Source organism: Streptopelia decaocto, assembly GCF_964273445.1.
Source record: "Streptopelia decaocto genome assembly, chromosome: 12".
Classification (NCBI taxonomy): Eukaryota; Metazoa; Chordata; class Aves; order Columbiformes; family Columbidae; genus Streptopelia; species Streptopelia decaocto.
The window spans coordinates 15,062,488-15,074,591 of record NC_138667.1 but is presented as its reverse complement, the minus strand read 5'-3'; the positions used below and the strand labels follow the sequence as shown (position 1 = coordinate 15,074,591).

At 36.5% G+C, this 12,104-nt stretch overlaps 1 protein-coding gene across 1 annotated transcript in view; it reads left to right on the top strand.

The window, feature by feature from the left end:
- RANBP17 (RAN binding protein 17) overlaps positions 1–12,104 on the top strand; it is a 148,275-nt gene that overhangs the window by 77,873 nt on the left and 58,298 nt on the right. The window contains exons 16-18 of the mRNA XM_082063400.1: positions 6,431–6,525; positions 11,570–11,637; positions 11,724–11,832. Coding sequence (XP_081919526.1) covers positions 6,431–6,525; positions 11,570–11,637; positions 11,724–11,832 — 272 coding nt within the window. The remainder of the gene's footprint in view (positions 1–6,430; positions 6,526–11,569; positions 11,638–11,723; positions 11,833–12,104) is intronic.

Sequence of the window (12,104 nt, the reverse complement as noted above, 5' to 3'; positions counted from 1 at the left end):
TGTTACAGCTCGAAATGGACAATTCAGTCAGCAGTGTTGAGTTAGCTGTGACACTACTGTCTAAGCACGTTCACGTATCAGTTGAAATAAATGAGCTTCTCCCCAGTGATGGCACCCCAATTGGAAAATCTAGGTGTGAAACCGTAACGTACTGATATATAATGCAAAAACTGGAGTCTGATGGGGCAGCTCAGTGTGGCAGCATTTCTGATGCTCTGTTCCCAAGAATATTCTTACCACGTTGTTAACAGCAGCGGGCAGGACATGACTGAGACCACTCGCCTTTTTCTCTTGGGGATGTAGTCAGTATTTTTAACAACATTGTTATTTTAGAAAGCAGCTACTCTACCGTTCTGTCTTAGCCTACAAATCCTTTTTTTTTTTTCTTTAAGTAGGTGAAATTTGTCATATATTATTCCTTAACATTAGGATTAAAAGGAAACACTAGGGAATTTTTAGTATGCACTTTCTAGTTAAAGTACTGGTATTCTCATATAGTAACTGCACAACAGTGTTTGAGGCTCTATAGTTTGTGTTTTGTTAATGCTGAGCATTATGTGAAATAGAGGAGTTATGCTTCAAACAATAGTGTTGTCTGGCTAATGGCAACCAGCCTTTCCAATCAGAGAGTGTTGGAGAAAATACCCTATCGTCATCTGCCACTAGCACTGTGGGAGGATCAAAAGACAATGTCAGGTTATTTCCTTCCATTTTGCCACTAAATAATCTGATGAAGATTGGATGCAGGAAGGATTTTATACTTGGTGTGAGAAGTAAACAGAGCTATTGAATTTATGGTAGTCAAACAACTTTTAGTCTACCAGGACATATTAATTATTTTTTTGATCTGCTATTAGAAACTGAACCTCTTTTTGTGATAGCTTACTGGTTGACACACGGAGTTTCTAATTTCTTGAAGTCCGATGTGAACTCGGTAATGTTTGATGGATAAATGGCATTTTTCTTTGCTTTCTTGGGATGCTAAACACATTTTCTGTTGAGCCGTGTTTTCCCGGATCTCTCTGTTTTCAGTAGTTCACTATCCACTATCTTGCTTTGATCATCACCTTATAGGTTGCATGCTGGGCAGGGGAAATCTTCATCTCAAACTAGATTTTTCTAATGTGCAAAGCATCTTAAGTCTTCTCAGCCATGTTCAGCATTGTAGCAACAGCAGAGCAGGTTCAAGGAGGGACGAAATGGGAGGAGTTATGTGAGGGTGAAGACAGGCAAAAGGGGCAATGGGATTTTGGAGGAGCTAGTAGGGTTGCAGTGGATGATGAGGTTCTGGAGAAGGACAATGATTTAAGGTCCCTGCCTGTCTCTTTAGACTCTGTCTCTTTCTTTTTAGCCTGTGGCCCTGAGGTACTGGCTATTCCTCCATCTTTATGAAGTTCTCCATCCTTGTTGCTCCTACTTCTTCCCCGAAAAGCCTGATCTGATGGTTCTACACCTCTTGGCCTACTGGGAAGTGGATCCAGGCCAGGACTCGTGAGGCAGTGTGCTTACAACCAGTAGCAGTCCTCTCCTTCCACTGCTCACCCTTCGAGCAGTAGCTTCCTGGAGTAATGGAGTAATAGCTACCTGGAGACTGGAGTAATTTTTGTTCCATCTGCTCCTTGAGCCTGTCCTGGGCATTTGGCTGAAAGCATCTTGTTTTTAATCTGGCTACAAGGACCTTTCCTTTTCTTCACTTAGTCTTTGTGAACCTCTTCTGGTTCTTTTCAGTTATCACCAAATTCATGTGGAAGGGATTTATCATGAGGTAGATTTACGACATATTTGCCGAAATATTTAGTATTTTTGATCGTGATAAAATAACTGAAATATTAATAAAATATGCATATCCAAATGTTGCTCTTGTATGCTTTTTGCCTTTTTTATTTTTACTGTTGAAATCATTTCACTATGGTGGATGCACATATGCATAGATAGAGATATTTTCTGTGTGACAACATTTAAGTAATACATAAGTATAAAAACTCTGGATCCTCAAATATTTTTCTGAACACTCATACTGATATGACTCCATGAATCATAGCAAACTAACACTTGGCACTTTTATTCACGACAATGTGCATTTTTTAACTATTCACCTTTGTTCAGATCTAATGAAAAGTATATATCCAATCACTGTCATTGAGCCACAGAGAGCTTTCATTGTAAATGATGATAATCTGCAAGAAACAATCAAAACATGACTGTACAGAGCTTTCTTGCCAACAAATTGCTATCTGGTATGACTGAAACTTAAGCACCACATAAGGAAGAGACTTTCAGCATCTTTTTAGGGGATTTGGATGCCCATTTTTCTTGCACTTTAATGGGACTTGGATAGCACACATCTTAAGCAACTTGGAAAGTTTTGTTTAAAATGTATAATTTTTTTAAATCTTTATGATTTTTATAATATAAGCCTAATTGTTACAGCCTTGATCCAAGACTATTCCTACATTTACACAGTTCAGGCTTTCCAATTCATGTTATCCTTATATAAGTTTAAAAGGTTTTTTACTCTCCGCTTTAATTATTTAAAAACAAAACATGAATAAAAAACAACCAACCAACCAGAGAAACCACCACACCCAAACTCGGTGGTTTACAGCGCTTGCCATCTCTTCTGGCTGCTGGCAACTTATCTTTTACGAGTGTTTCTTTGTGGTTTACCAGATCCCCTAAGCTGAGGACAGGAAATTAAGGACAATAGACTAGTACTGGGGGAAAAAAAAGGTCATGAAATGGACTGAAGAGGCTGGAAGTGGATATCTTTGCCTTGATTCTTTCCCCGGCCAAGTATCATCATGAGTTGGAACACCCGAAGAATTTCTGTTCCTCTGTGGATGATATGGTAACCCTGTTCCCAGAGAACTGTAAATTGGAGTGTATAATCTTTTTTTATCTTCCCTTTCTAGATTTTATGTTAAAAATACACAGCCTATTAAAATAATACTTTAAGTCACTGCACTAAGGGAAGAGCTGTTCGGTGTCTGATGGGGCTGCGTTAAGAAACAGTTGTGGTGACAGATGAAGTCTCACAGCAAACTGGAAGGTTTGGAGGTTGGAAAGCTTTTTAGAAGCTAGGGGTTTCTTCTCATCTTCTTACTAAAGACAAACCTAAAGCAAATTTTCGAAACTGTGCTGGATTCTTAATGCTGTTTCACTTAAAATGTTTAAATTCTCGTAGCTTTTCAGCGTGGATGAGTGTTACTGTTCCTTTTCTGGTTTTGTATTTGTGTGTGTAGTTCTGTATTTTGATACTGATATTGTTACCAAAATTGGAAATATTCTGCCATTTTTTTAAATTCCACTTTTTGTACTTGCCTTTAAAATGTGTTCAGTGCTTATCTACCATGTTTTGGTGAATTTGGCATTGGCGTAGCTTTTGATGAAGCTCTTACTTTCTGTGTCTCATCTGAAACTTGATGGTTAGTTCCTTTTTTGACTCTGTTTCATTTAGTTCATATTTTAAATCTATAATAAGCCACTTGAGAGATGAAGAAGCAGGAACACTAGCACTTGGATTTCAGTGCTATCTTGCCATGATTTCTCTGAGAGCTGTAAATTTTTCTTCTCTTTCATTCCGTGGCTTCTCTTCCTACATAGTGGAAAACTGCTTTTGTGTTATGAGGTAGATCTTCACACATTTTCTCAGATACTTATAATGTTTTGTAGATATTTCTTAGAATATTACATTTTATGTGTCTTTCATCTTGCCTGATATTGATAACACAGACACAGAAATGGGAATTGCTATGATTATAATTGAAGTTTTTCAGGCTCTGTTCACTCACGAGTATTTTCTGGCTGTTATTTTATTACTTCATCTTTCAGCATCCAAATACAACCATGAACTAAAAGAATAGGTGTATACAAAAGTACCTGAATGTTGGAAGGAGAGCCTTCGTTATGCAGTTTTAATTTTCTCTTAATTTTCTCTTTAGGGTGTCACAGTGACTTCTTATTTTCTTTAAATGGCTACCAAAGGACAAAGATTTTGCTCTTTTGCAAAATAGCCTTCTTAAGATTTTGATATTGATGTCAAATCTGGGTAGTCCAAATTCATTTTTATTGCTTTGTATGGTATATACTTGTTAAGGATTTAGTGCAACTATAAACATCTCCAGAACTCCCCATAGTAGGGATAAACTGTGAATTATGGACTTGCTAGAGTGGGCTATTTCTTTAAGGCAATCTGAACCTCTGTAGCTCTTCATAGAGATTTTATAAAGTAAATCAATGTTTGTTTGTAAAGCTAAACTGAGGAATACTGCTTTGGCAATTGCCTTGTTATTTGCCTTTTCCTGAGCAAATAATACAAAACAGTTAGATGCTTTAAACTGTATTCTTGAGTTTATAACTTCCTGAAAAAGAGATTTAGTTTATGTGGTATAGTACATTCCTTAGTCTGTGAAGATGTAAAAGCAATAATCAATCCTGATTTTAAGGCATTTAACATCTATTCTTCAAGATCTGTGTCCACAAAATTGAAATCCTATTCCCTTATGGTATAAATAGCTAGTACTGATTTTATCTCCTACATCGTGGTCTTTCAATGCTTAAAGCATATTCTACAGACAAGGAAACTGAGGCATACGAATCTGAAGTGACTTACTCTGGATCACAGGGTAGTTTGAGATTCACCCCAGCAATTTGATGTCACCATCAGGAATAGGTGCAGGGCTTCTGAGCCAGGGAGCTGTGCTGCCTTTTTATTAAGCTGTATTTAATTAGGCTGTGTTTTATTTGGCTGTTTTTAACAGGCTGTGATGGCCTGATTTTTGTTTCTCTAGATGAATCCAGTATCAGAAACTCTGCTGTGAATCTCTCTGTCTGGAGGAAGGAGGGACATTCAACTTTCTTTTGCCTTTTTAAGCAATTAAGGGTGATGTTGGGTGTCCCAGAAGAGCAGGGCATAGTACGTGTCTTCAAAAAAGGGAATTTGAGAGGGTGCAACTTATTCTAGGCTGACCAGGCCAGCTTGGATTCTCAAAGGAGTACTTGAAAAAGTTACTAGGAGTCAGCGTATAATTAAGTGATAAATGCATTTGGGCTACTTGGGGAGTGTGCGTGTAATTTCTTCTTGGACTCACTGGCTGGAGTTTCCAACAGGAACAGTAAGCAGCAGATGTTTGGAGTCAGTAAGATTGTTGGTGCTGGCCTACAGGACCTTCTCATAAACAAACTAGGAAAAGACCGGTACAAGATCAGTGACTCTCAACTTATTGTTGTAACCACTCCTTGTTTGAAAAAAAAAAAAATACATTCCTTTGCTTTACTGGCTTTAATTTACCATTTTCATCTGAAGGCTACTGCCACCTCTTCACCTCCTAATACATCTAGTAGAACACCCCAGATTCCGTCCCAGGTCACTGACTGCATCCCAGAACAGAAGAAGCTGTAGAAGGTCCCAGCTCTGTGCTCTGTGTCTCACACAGAACCTATGGAAAAGGTGGTACAGCAAGTCATCATCAAGGGAAAATTTTCTCACGGAAAGGGTTATCAGTCTTTGGAACAGGCTGCCCAGGGCAGTGATGGAGTCACCATCCCTGGAGGGGTTTAAAAGGCGTTTAGACAGGGTTCCCAGGGACATGATTTAGTGCTAGAGTTAAGTTATGGTTGGACTCAATGATCTTGAAGGTCTCTTCCAGCCAAAATGGTTCTGTTCTATCTCTGGTGTTAGCTGCCCTATTCCACTGAAAGGTGTACTATAAGAGTTTGCTTTCAAAAATGGAAAGTTGTTTTATGTAGTGTTCCCCAAGGATTGATAATAGGTCTGGTGTTATCCTATATCATAATTTATGCATTGGTTCATTAATCAGAGTGTGCTTCCTAAATGCACTGAGAGGGCCTGCAATTAGGGAAATGCAGTATCTCCCATGTATCTTGCCTTCACTAAAGTGTTTGGTGTAGGGAAGAGGAAAAATAGGGATTAGTACCAGAACTTTTGGTAGAGTTTTATTGGGAGTTGAGTTTATCAGTAGCTCTGTGAATTGGCCCTTAGTTTTTCTGTGCCCTGTTTCTCCTATGGAAATTTTCATAGGGAATTTGTAACAGTTTGGTTTTTATCTTGTGAAGAATTGGGCAGATAAATACTACAGAAGTGACCAGATATTGTGTTGAAAAGATAGATACAAGTAGGGGTAAGCTTCAGATAATTTATTTCAATATGACAGATGATGGATTTTTTTTTTTAATGAATATATTTGTTACAGTATTAGAAAAATGTTTTAATCTCTTGTTCAGGAAAAAGAATGGCATGTTTTTGTAGCATTTTCTGTCTCACAAATGGAAAATCCTAAGACATGACAGAAATACATTTATAGTACAATGCACTGCTACTCTGAGCTTTTGCACTGCACTTGTCAAAAAGGGGAAAATGTGTTACAAAATCTCACTCTTGTTTGGTTTGTTTTCTTTGTTTTTATTCTAGTGTTACAAATCTTAAATACCGGGGAAGATGTGAGCCCGTGATTTCAAGAACTCTTCAGTTTCTAAATGACATTTCTGTTGGATATCCTTTTTATTGTATGTGCCATAACATATTATTTGAAAATATTAAGGTAAAAATTCATATGTGATTTTTATTGTTTCATATGCCACATTTTTAAGCCAGTTAGGTTATTAATATTTCTTCTTCTTGGTTTATTGTTTTCTGTGCACAGATTTTAAAAGGTGTGCTTATTTCCACCTACTTTTTATCAATAAAAGAGAACCCATAACGAGTTGCTTATGGTTGTCTGTCCCCTTCCTAATATTTTTGAAGTCAGTACCACTGATGAATCAACAATATTGAGGATTGATTCTGGTAACAGTTGAGAACAGGACTGGTTTTACTTTGAGAATGGGTTAGTTAAGACATGAGGCACACATTAGATTTTAAGCACAAGCCTCTTGACGTCTTTCATTGTTGCCCAATTCTAAGCTCCTCACTGTATCATGTGGGATTTTTGTTTGGGCTCAAGGAGTTTTGTGAAATTCTTACCTAAATCATGGTTGCTAACTTGCTATCCATTGCAAACATTTTGCATCTTATCCTAAATTCACTTATAAGCTGGAGAAGGACATTTGCTCTTTGAATTTCCAGTCAATTGAGCAAGAAGATTTAAAAAAAAATATATATATAGTACCTATTTTTGATGTGACACAATCTTTAAAGGTATATGACAGATAATAAACCACCAGAGCTCATGAAAACATGCAATATAGAAATCCTTCTCTATTTAAAAAAAAAAAAAACAACCTTTCAGTAATTTTCTAGAGAAGATTGTTAGGCAAGCAGAGGGGAAGGCACCTGGAATATGACAATTGGTATCATTTTATTTCTCCATAGAACTCTAATCGTATAAGAAGAACTTTAATATATTTCCTTGGGTTGAAAGATGAGTGTGGGTTTCCACATTCCGTAAGTGAATTTTGTTTAATGAAAATCATACAACGTGTACTTCTATATGTTTACTTGAAATACCATTAAGCGGCTAACTTGATATTTTAAATATGCGTGTGTTTATGGTCTCATGGCATCACAGAAACAGGACTGGAAAGGACTTGAAAATGAAACATTACTAAGGAATTTGTCAAAAACAGAAGGGAGACATTTATTTCATTGGTAAGATTTATGGAGAGACTAATGAGCTCTCTCCTCTTTTATACTATATACTTATTGCTTCACTAGGTTTCAAAACACTTCCAAAATAACCAAGAAATTTAACATAGTGCACCGAACTTATAAGTCCTTGCTTATTTACTTATGTACATATACTTGCTGAAATAATCAGCCTCATATTACTATTGAAGCCAAAAAGCATCCAGCATTTCATGTCTTGTGGAGGCTTTCAAAGGCATCTGTTCATGTGGTAGCTCTCAGAAACGAGGGTCAGTATAAACCATTGGTGCCAATAATACTTTTCCAAGGCTGGAATGTCTGCATAGTTTGAGGTTTGAAATTATATTTGCAGTAAATGAGTTTCTGCTCATGAAATAGGTAAATAATATCAGGACCTAGAAAGGATTAAAAAGTACATATTTAACAACCTAAGTTCTCTAGAAGAGTAGATTTGTGATGAAATTGTGGGGTTTTTCTTTGCAGGAACTTGTGAACTGTTGCAAGAGCAGTTGCAGGGCCCTCTGCATAGTCAGGATGTAAAGCAGCACTGCCTGCATAAATATACATCTGAAACATCCATGTGAAATGGTTAAAAACTAGTAAATAGAGAGATTAACGAAAAACATAAATAGCGAAAATGCATTCAATGACTTTTGGATGGAAATACTTCAAACAAAAATGCCGAGAACAGTAGCTTAGATGGGTGGGGTTGTACAAAGCTTTAATGCTGGTTCACTTCACCGCGATGTTGTATTAGTTAAGTTTAAAATTGTGTTCCCTGGCAAACCATAAAAGATTTCAAAAGTATTAGACACCCACTTTTGTGCTGGAATTTAATATGCAACTTTTTATTGGAAAATAATCGTCCTTGTCTGGCAAAATCCACCATGCAATATTTCTGTTAGTAGGCATAATGCAATAAAGACTGGGAGGGCTATTTATCACTACAAATTTTGAGGATTTCAGGATTCTTTTTATTATTTTAATATATTTCTTTGGTATTAAATCAGAAAAATGATAAATTACACCTGTCGAGGCTGTTTTTCCTTTTTCCCAGAAAATGATGTACAACCCAATTTCACTGGTCATTTTGGCTTTTAAAGATATGTATTTTTTTCCTATAAAAACTCTACCAATAGTTTTTTTTTAATAATAATACTGAAGTACTTTTTATTTCAAACATATGAAGTAGTTTATAACTACTTCCTGGCATTGCAAACTTTGGCCTTTTCACATTATATTAGGGGTTTTTTTTAAGGCATTAAGTATATATTGCTTTGAAAGAAATAGTGTATTGTTAAGATGCTGGATCCAGTGGATCAATTTTCAGTATTTGATACAGATTAAATTGTGGCTAGCCTGAAAGGTTAAAATAATAATTTATTTAATTTCAGTGCTTTACGTCAATCAGCTTCTATACGTCATAGAAATTGGTATTTTTCTTTTTTTTATATGGATAAGTATCTTTTTTCTAAAGGATAATCTAGAATTAAAAGCATACCTTAATTCCAGCAACTATACTGTAAAATGGGGTGGGAAGAAAAAACATGAGACAGTATTAACAACAAAAGCAACAAATGAGTGGAGCTGGTGTCATGGTTTACATTACTTTCACAATTATTCCAGGTTTGCATATTTCGAAATATATTAGCCCAATTTGATTTCAAAGCTCAGTTATTTGAATTATAAATCATTATGTCCCTCCTAGCTGATCAGTCGTGAAATATCTTTGAATTCATTTACATAATGGAATATGTTAGTCATTCCTTTATGTCTTTGAAGCCATAGTGCTCCCTCATGCACATTTAGTTCTTTCTAATAATTAACTTTTCCACTGTATATTTTGGTAGCAAAATCACTACAGTTTCATTGTTGTTTTGTACAATAACTTTGGGTAAGATATTTATAGTCTCTCAAAAATTCTTTATCCGTGTCTTTGTTAGCTTTATGTTATGAAAGGCTCTCCCTTGTAACAGAGAAAAAAACAAAACTATGGAGCTTTGCAATATAAAACCAGCTAATGCTACATCAATTGTTATAGATTGACAAAGGAACATAATCTTAAAACTGGATTAGGAGGTTTTCTAATAGCAGCTATAAAATCTATTCTTACAATTTTAACTGTTTAAAAAGAATTTAATCCATTTAAAATGAAAAGGGAAATTGTTTGTTCCCATAAAAGTAATCAAGCTCTTCAATCAATTATGTGCAGGAATGGCAGAGTGAAGCAAGCAGCAAGGACTGAAAAAAAATGGTAACAATAATAAGTGTTATATGGGCAGTGGTTTGTAAGATCTTCTGTGTTTGTACAGGACTGTAGGCACTGCTGTACAGTCTAAAGTTATGCAGTCCTCCTAATTATTTCTTAAAGAATTTCAGTGCCAGAGAACAACAGTGTTTGGTAAACTAACGAGTCCGGGTTTTATAGTATTCCTTGTAGAATGTACAAGCCCGTAAGTCATTTCATTCATTTGATACCTTCAATGCCGATAAGTGTTTCTGGGGTTTAATTTTTTCTATGGCATTCCTTAAAAAGTGTATTAGTATATTTGGATACCACAAAGCCTTTTATATCCCATTTTATGGATGCGGAACTGAGACAGTGAAATTTAACTGACTTGTGGAAAGTCATGCAGCAATTTTATCTCAAGCAAAGGAGAAGCAGGAGTCAGAAAGTCCAGGCTGTTCCTTTGGCCATTCTCTGGCACCTTTTTTGCAAACATCCGTCGGGACAGCGATTCCTTCTCTAATAAAGCTCACCAAGATGTCATCATGGCTCTTTCTGGAATACACAGCACTATCTCCTTTGCCCAGCCCAGGTGTTTGAATCATACGATACAGGGAATTAGTGTGTGCTCATGTTATTAACGATGCTCATAGTTAGGAAAGGATTCATGTTGTGAAACCAGTCTTAACCATCTGACCTTTAAGGTCTTCTGGAACATAGTTTTTGCAAACTCAGGTTTTGACTTAATATGATCTCTCATGTTTTTTAAAAGAAACCTTAAGAAAAATACTACATTTCATCAGGTGTAACTGCCTAATAAGTCATGCCAGAATATGCCACCTGTAGAATAAATACAGTCCGGGAAACAGGTTGCTGTGTCATTTAGCATGTGTCTCCCTGGGAGACTTTGGGGACAAGGAGGTGCAAATGGACTCAAGCTTATCCCACCTCAGCCCAATGCGGTGGATCGACTGGAGCCCTTCATGCTTAGTTCATGCTTAGCCTAGTCAATTAGATTGGCTTTGTGTTTTATAAGGTTGAAGAAATGGGGATTTCAGTAGAAATGTCTGTAGATACATCCAAAATTCCCAGCTATACCACCTTCTTATGGCCTTCGCTCTGGCTCTGAGACTCTTTATGTTCCTAGAAATTTTCGTTCAGTTCTTACGTATCTGAAAATATTTTGGTTAGGTGTTTAAAATCACTTAGTATGTACGAGGTGTATTTTTTTTCTGTTGTAACTGAAACAAATTAAATGTGATTTTTGGTGGGTCTGGAAGATCACCTCTGATTTTGAGGCCATTACTTCAGAGCTACTTAGAGCTGCTGCCAGCCCCATTGCCAAGTGCCAGTCTTCTTCAACACAGGCAGTTGCAAAACCTCTTCTTTTTTAAAAAAAAAAACATGCAGATGACATTGGTCTATCTGGGAAAAAAAACAGTGCCATTTATTATCAGAAAATCCCCATTTAATTATAAAAGTCACTTAGTTCATTCATCTCTTTTGTGACTAGAATATATGCCATGCAAAGTAATTTATTTAATTAATAATAGATTCTGGTCTTTAATGTTCTAAAGAACATCTCTGGGACATACGTTTCTAGATGAAAGTCAGATTTTTTTGATGTACATTTGTTGTTGCTTCAGTTAGAATTTTTTACTCACTAAAAATTCTCAAAAGCTTGTACAACCTGATAATGTAATTGTGATGCTGCAAGGCTGATTTTTCCTTAACACCAGCTACTTATGGTCTCCTGAAAAGGCTTGTGAAAATAGAGGCTGTGAAATTCATGCTTCAGAATCACACAGTAAGTTTTCTTATTATGGTAACAAACATTCTGTGTAGTATGTTTTGTAGAACACTCTAACTTTTCATACGCTTCTGTTTGGCCAGAGTAAGCACTTCCCTTTCCTGGGCGTCGGTGGTGAGTGCGGGCTCAGTGACCTGCGGTGCCGGACGGTGTTCTACACGGCGCTCACGCGGCTGCTCATGGTGGATTTAGGTAAGGTCGTCCTCCCGTGTCCCTGAGACACCTCGCTGTTCTGTGTAATACTATGTTTTTTGAACGTTAATCAGTCAATCAAACAGCAGCTTAATTGTACAGTAAGTATGTTATAGTTGGTATTTGAATCACTGCCTATCAACTTCTGAGATTATGGCATTAAGCAATAACCCTGTATTTATTTGTTGTCTTCTGCTGGAGAAATAAGCAGGATGAGCCGACTTTTTGCACAGAAGCACTTTTTGTATTAACTATGAGAACTTACCTCAGTA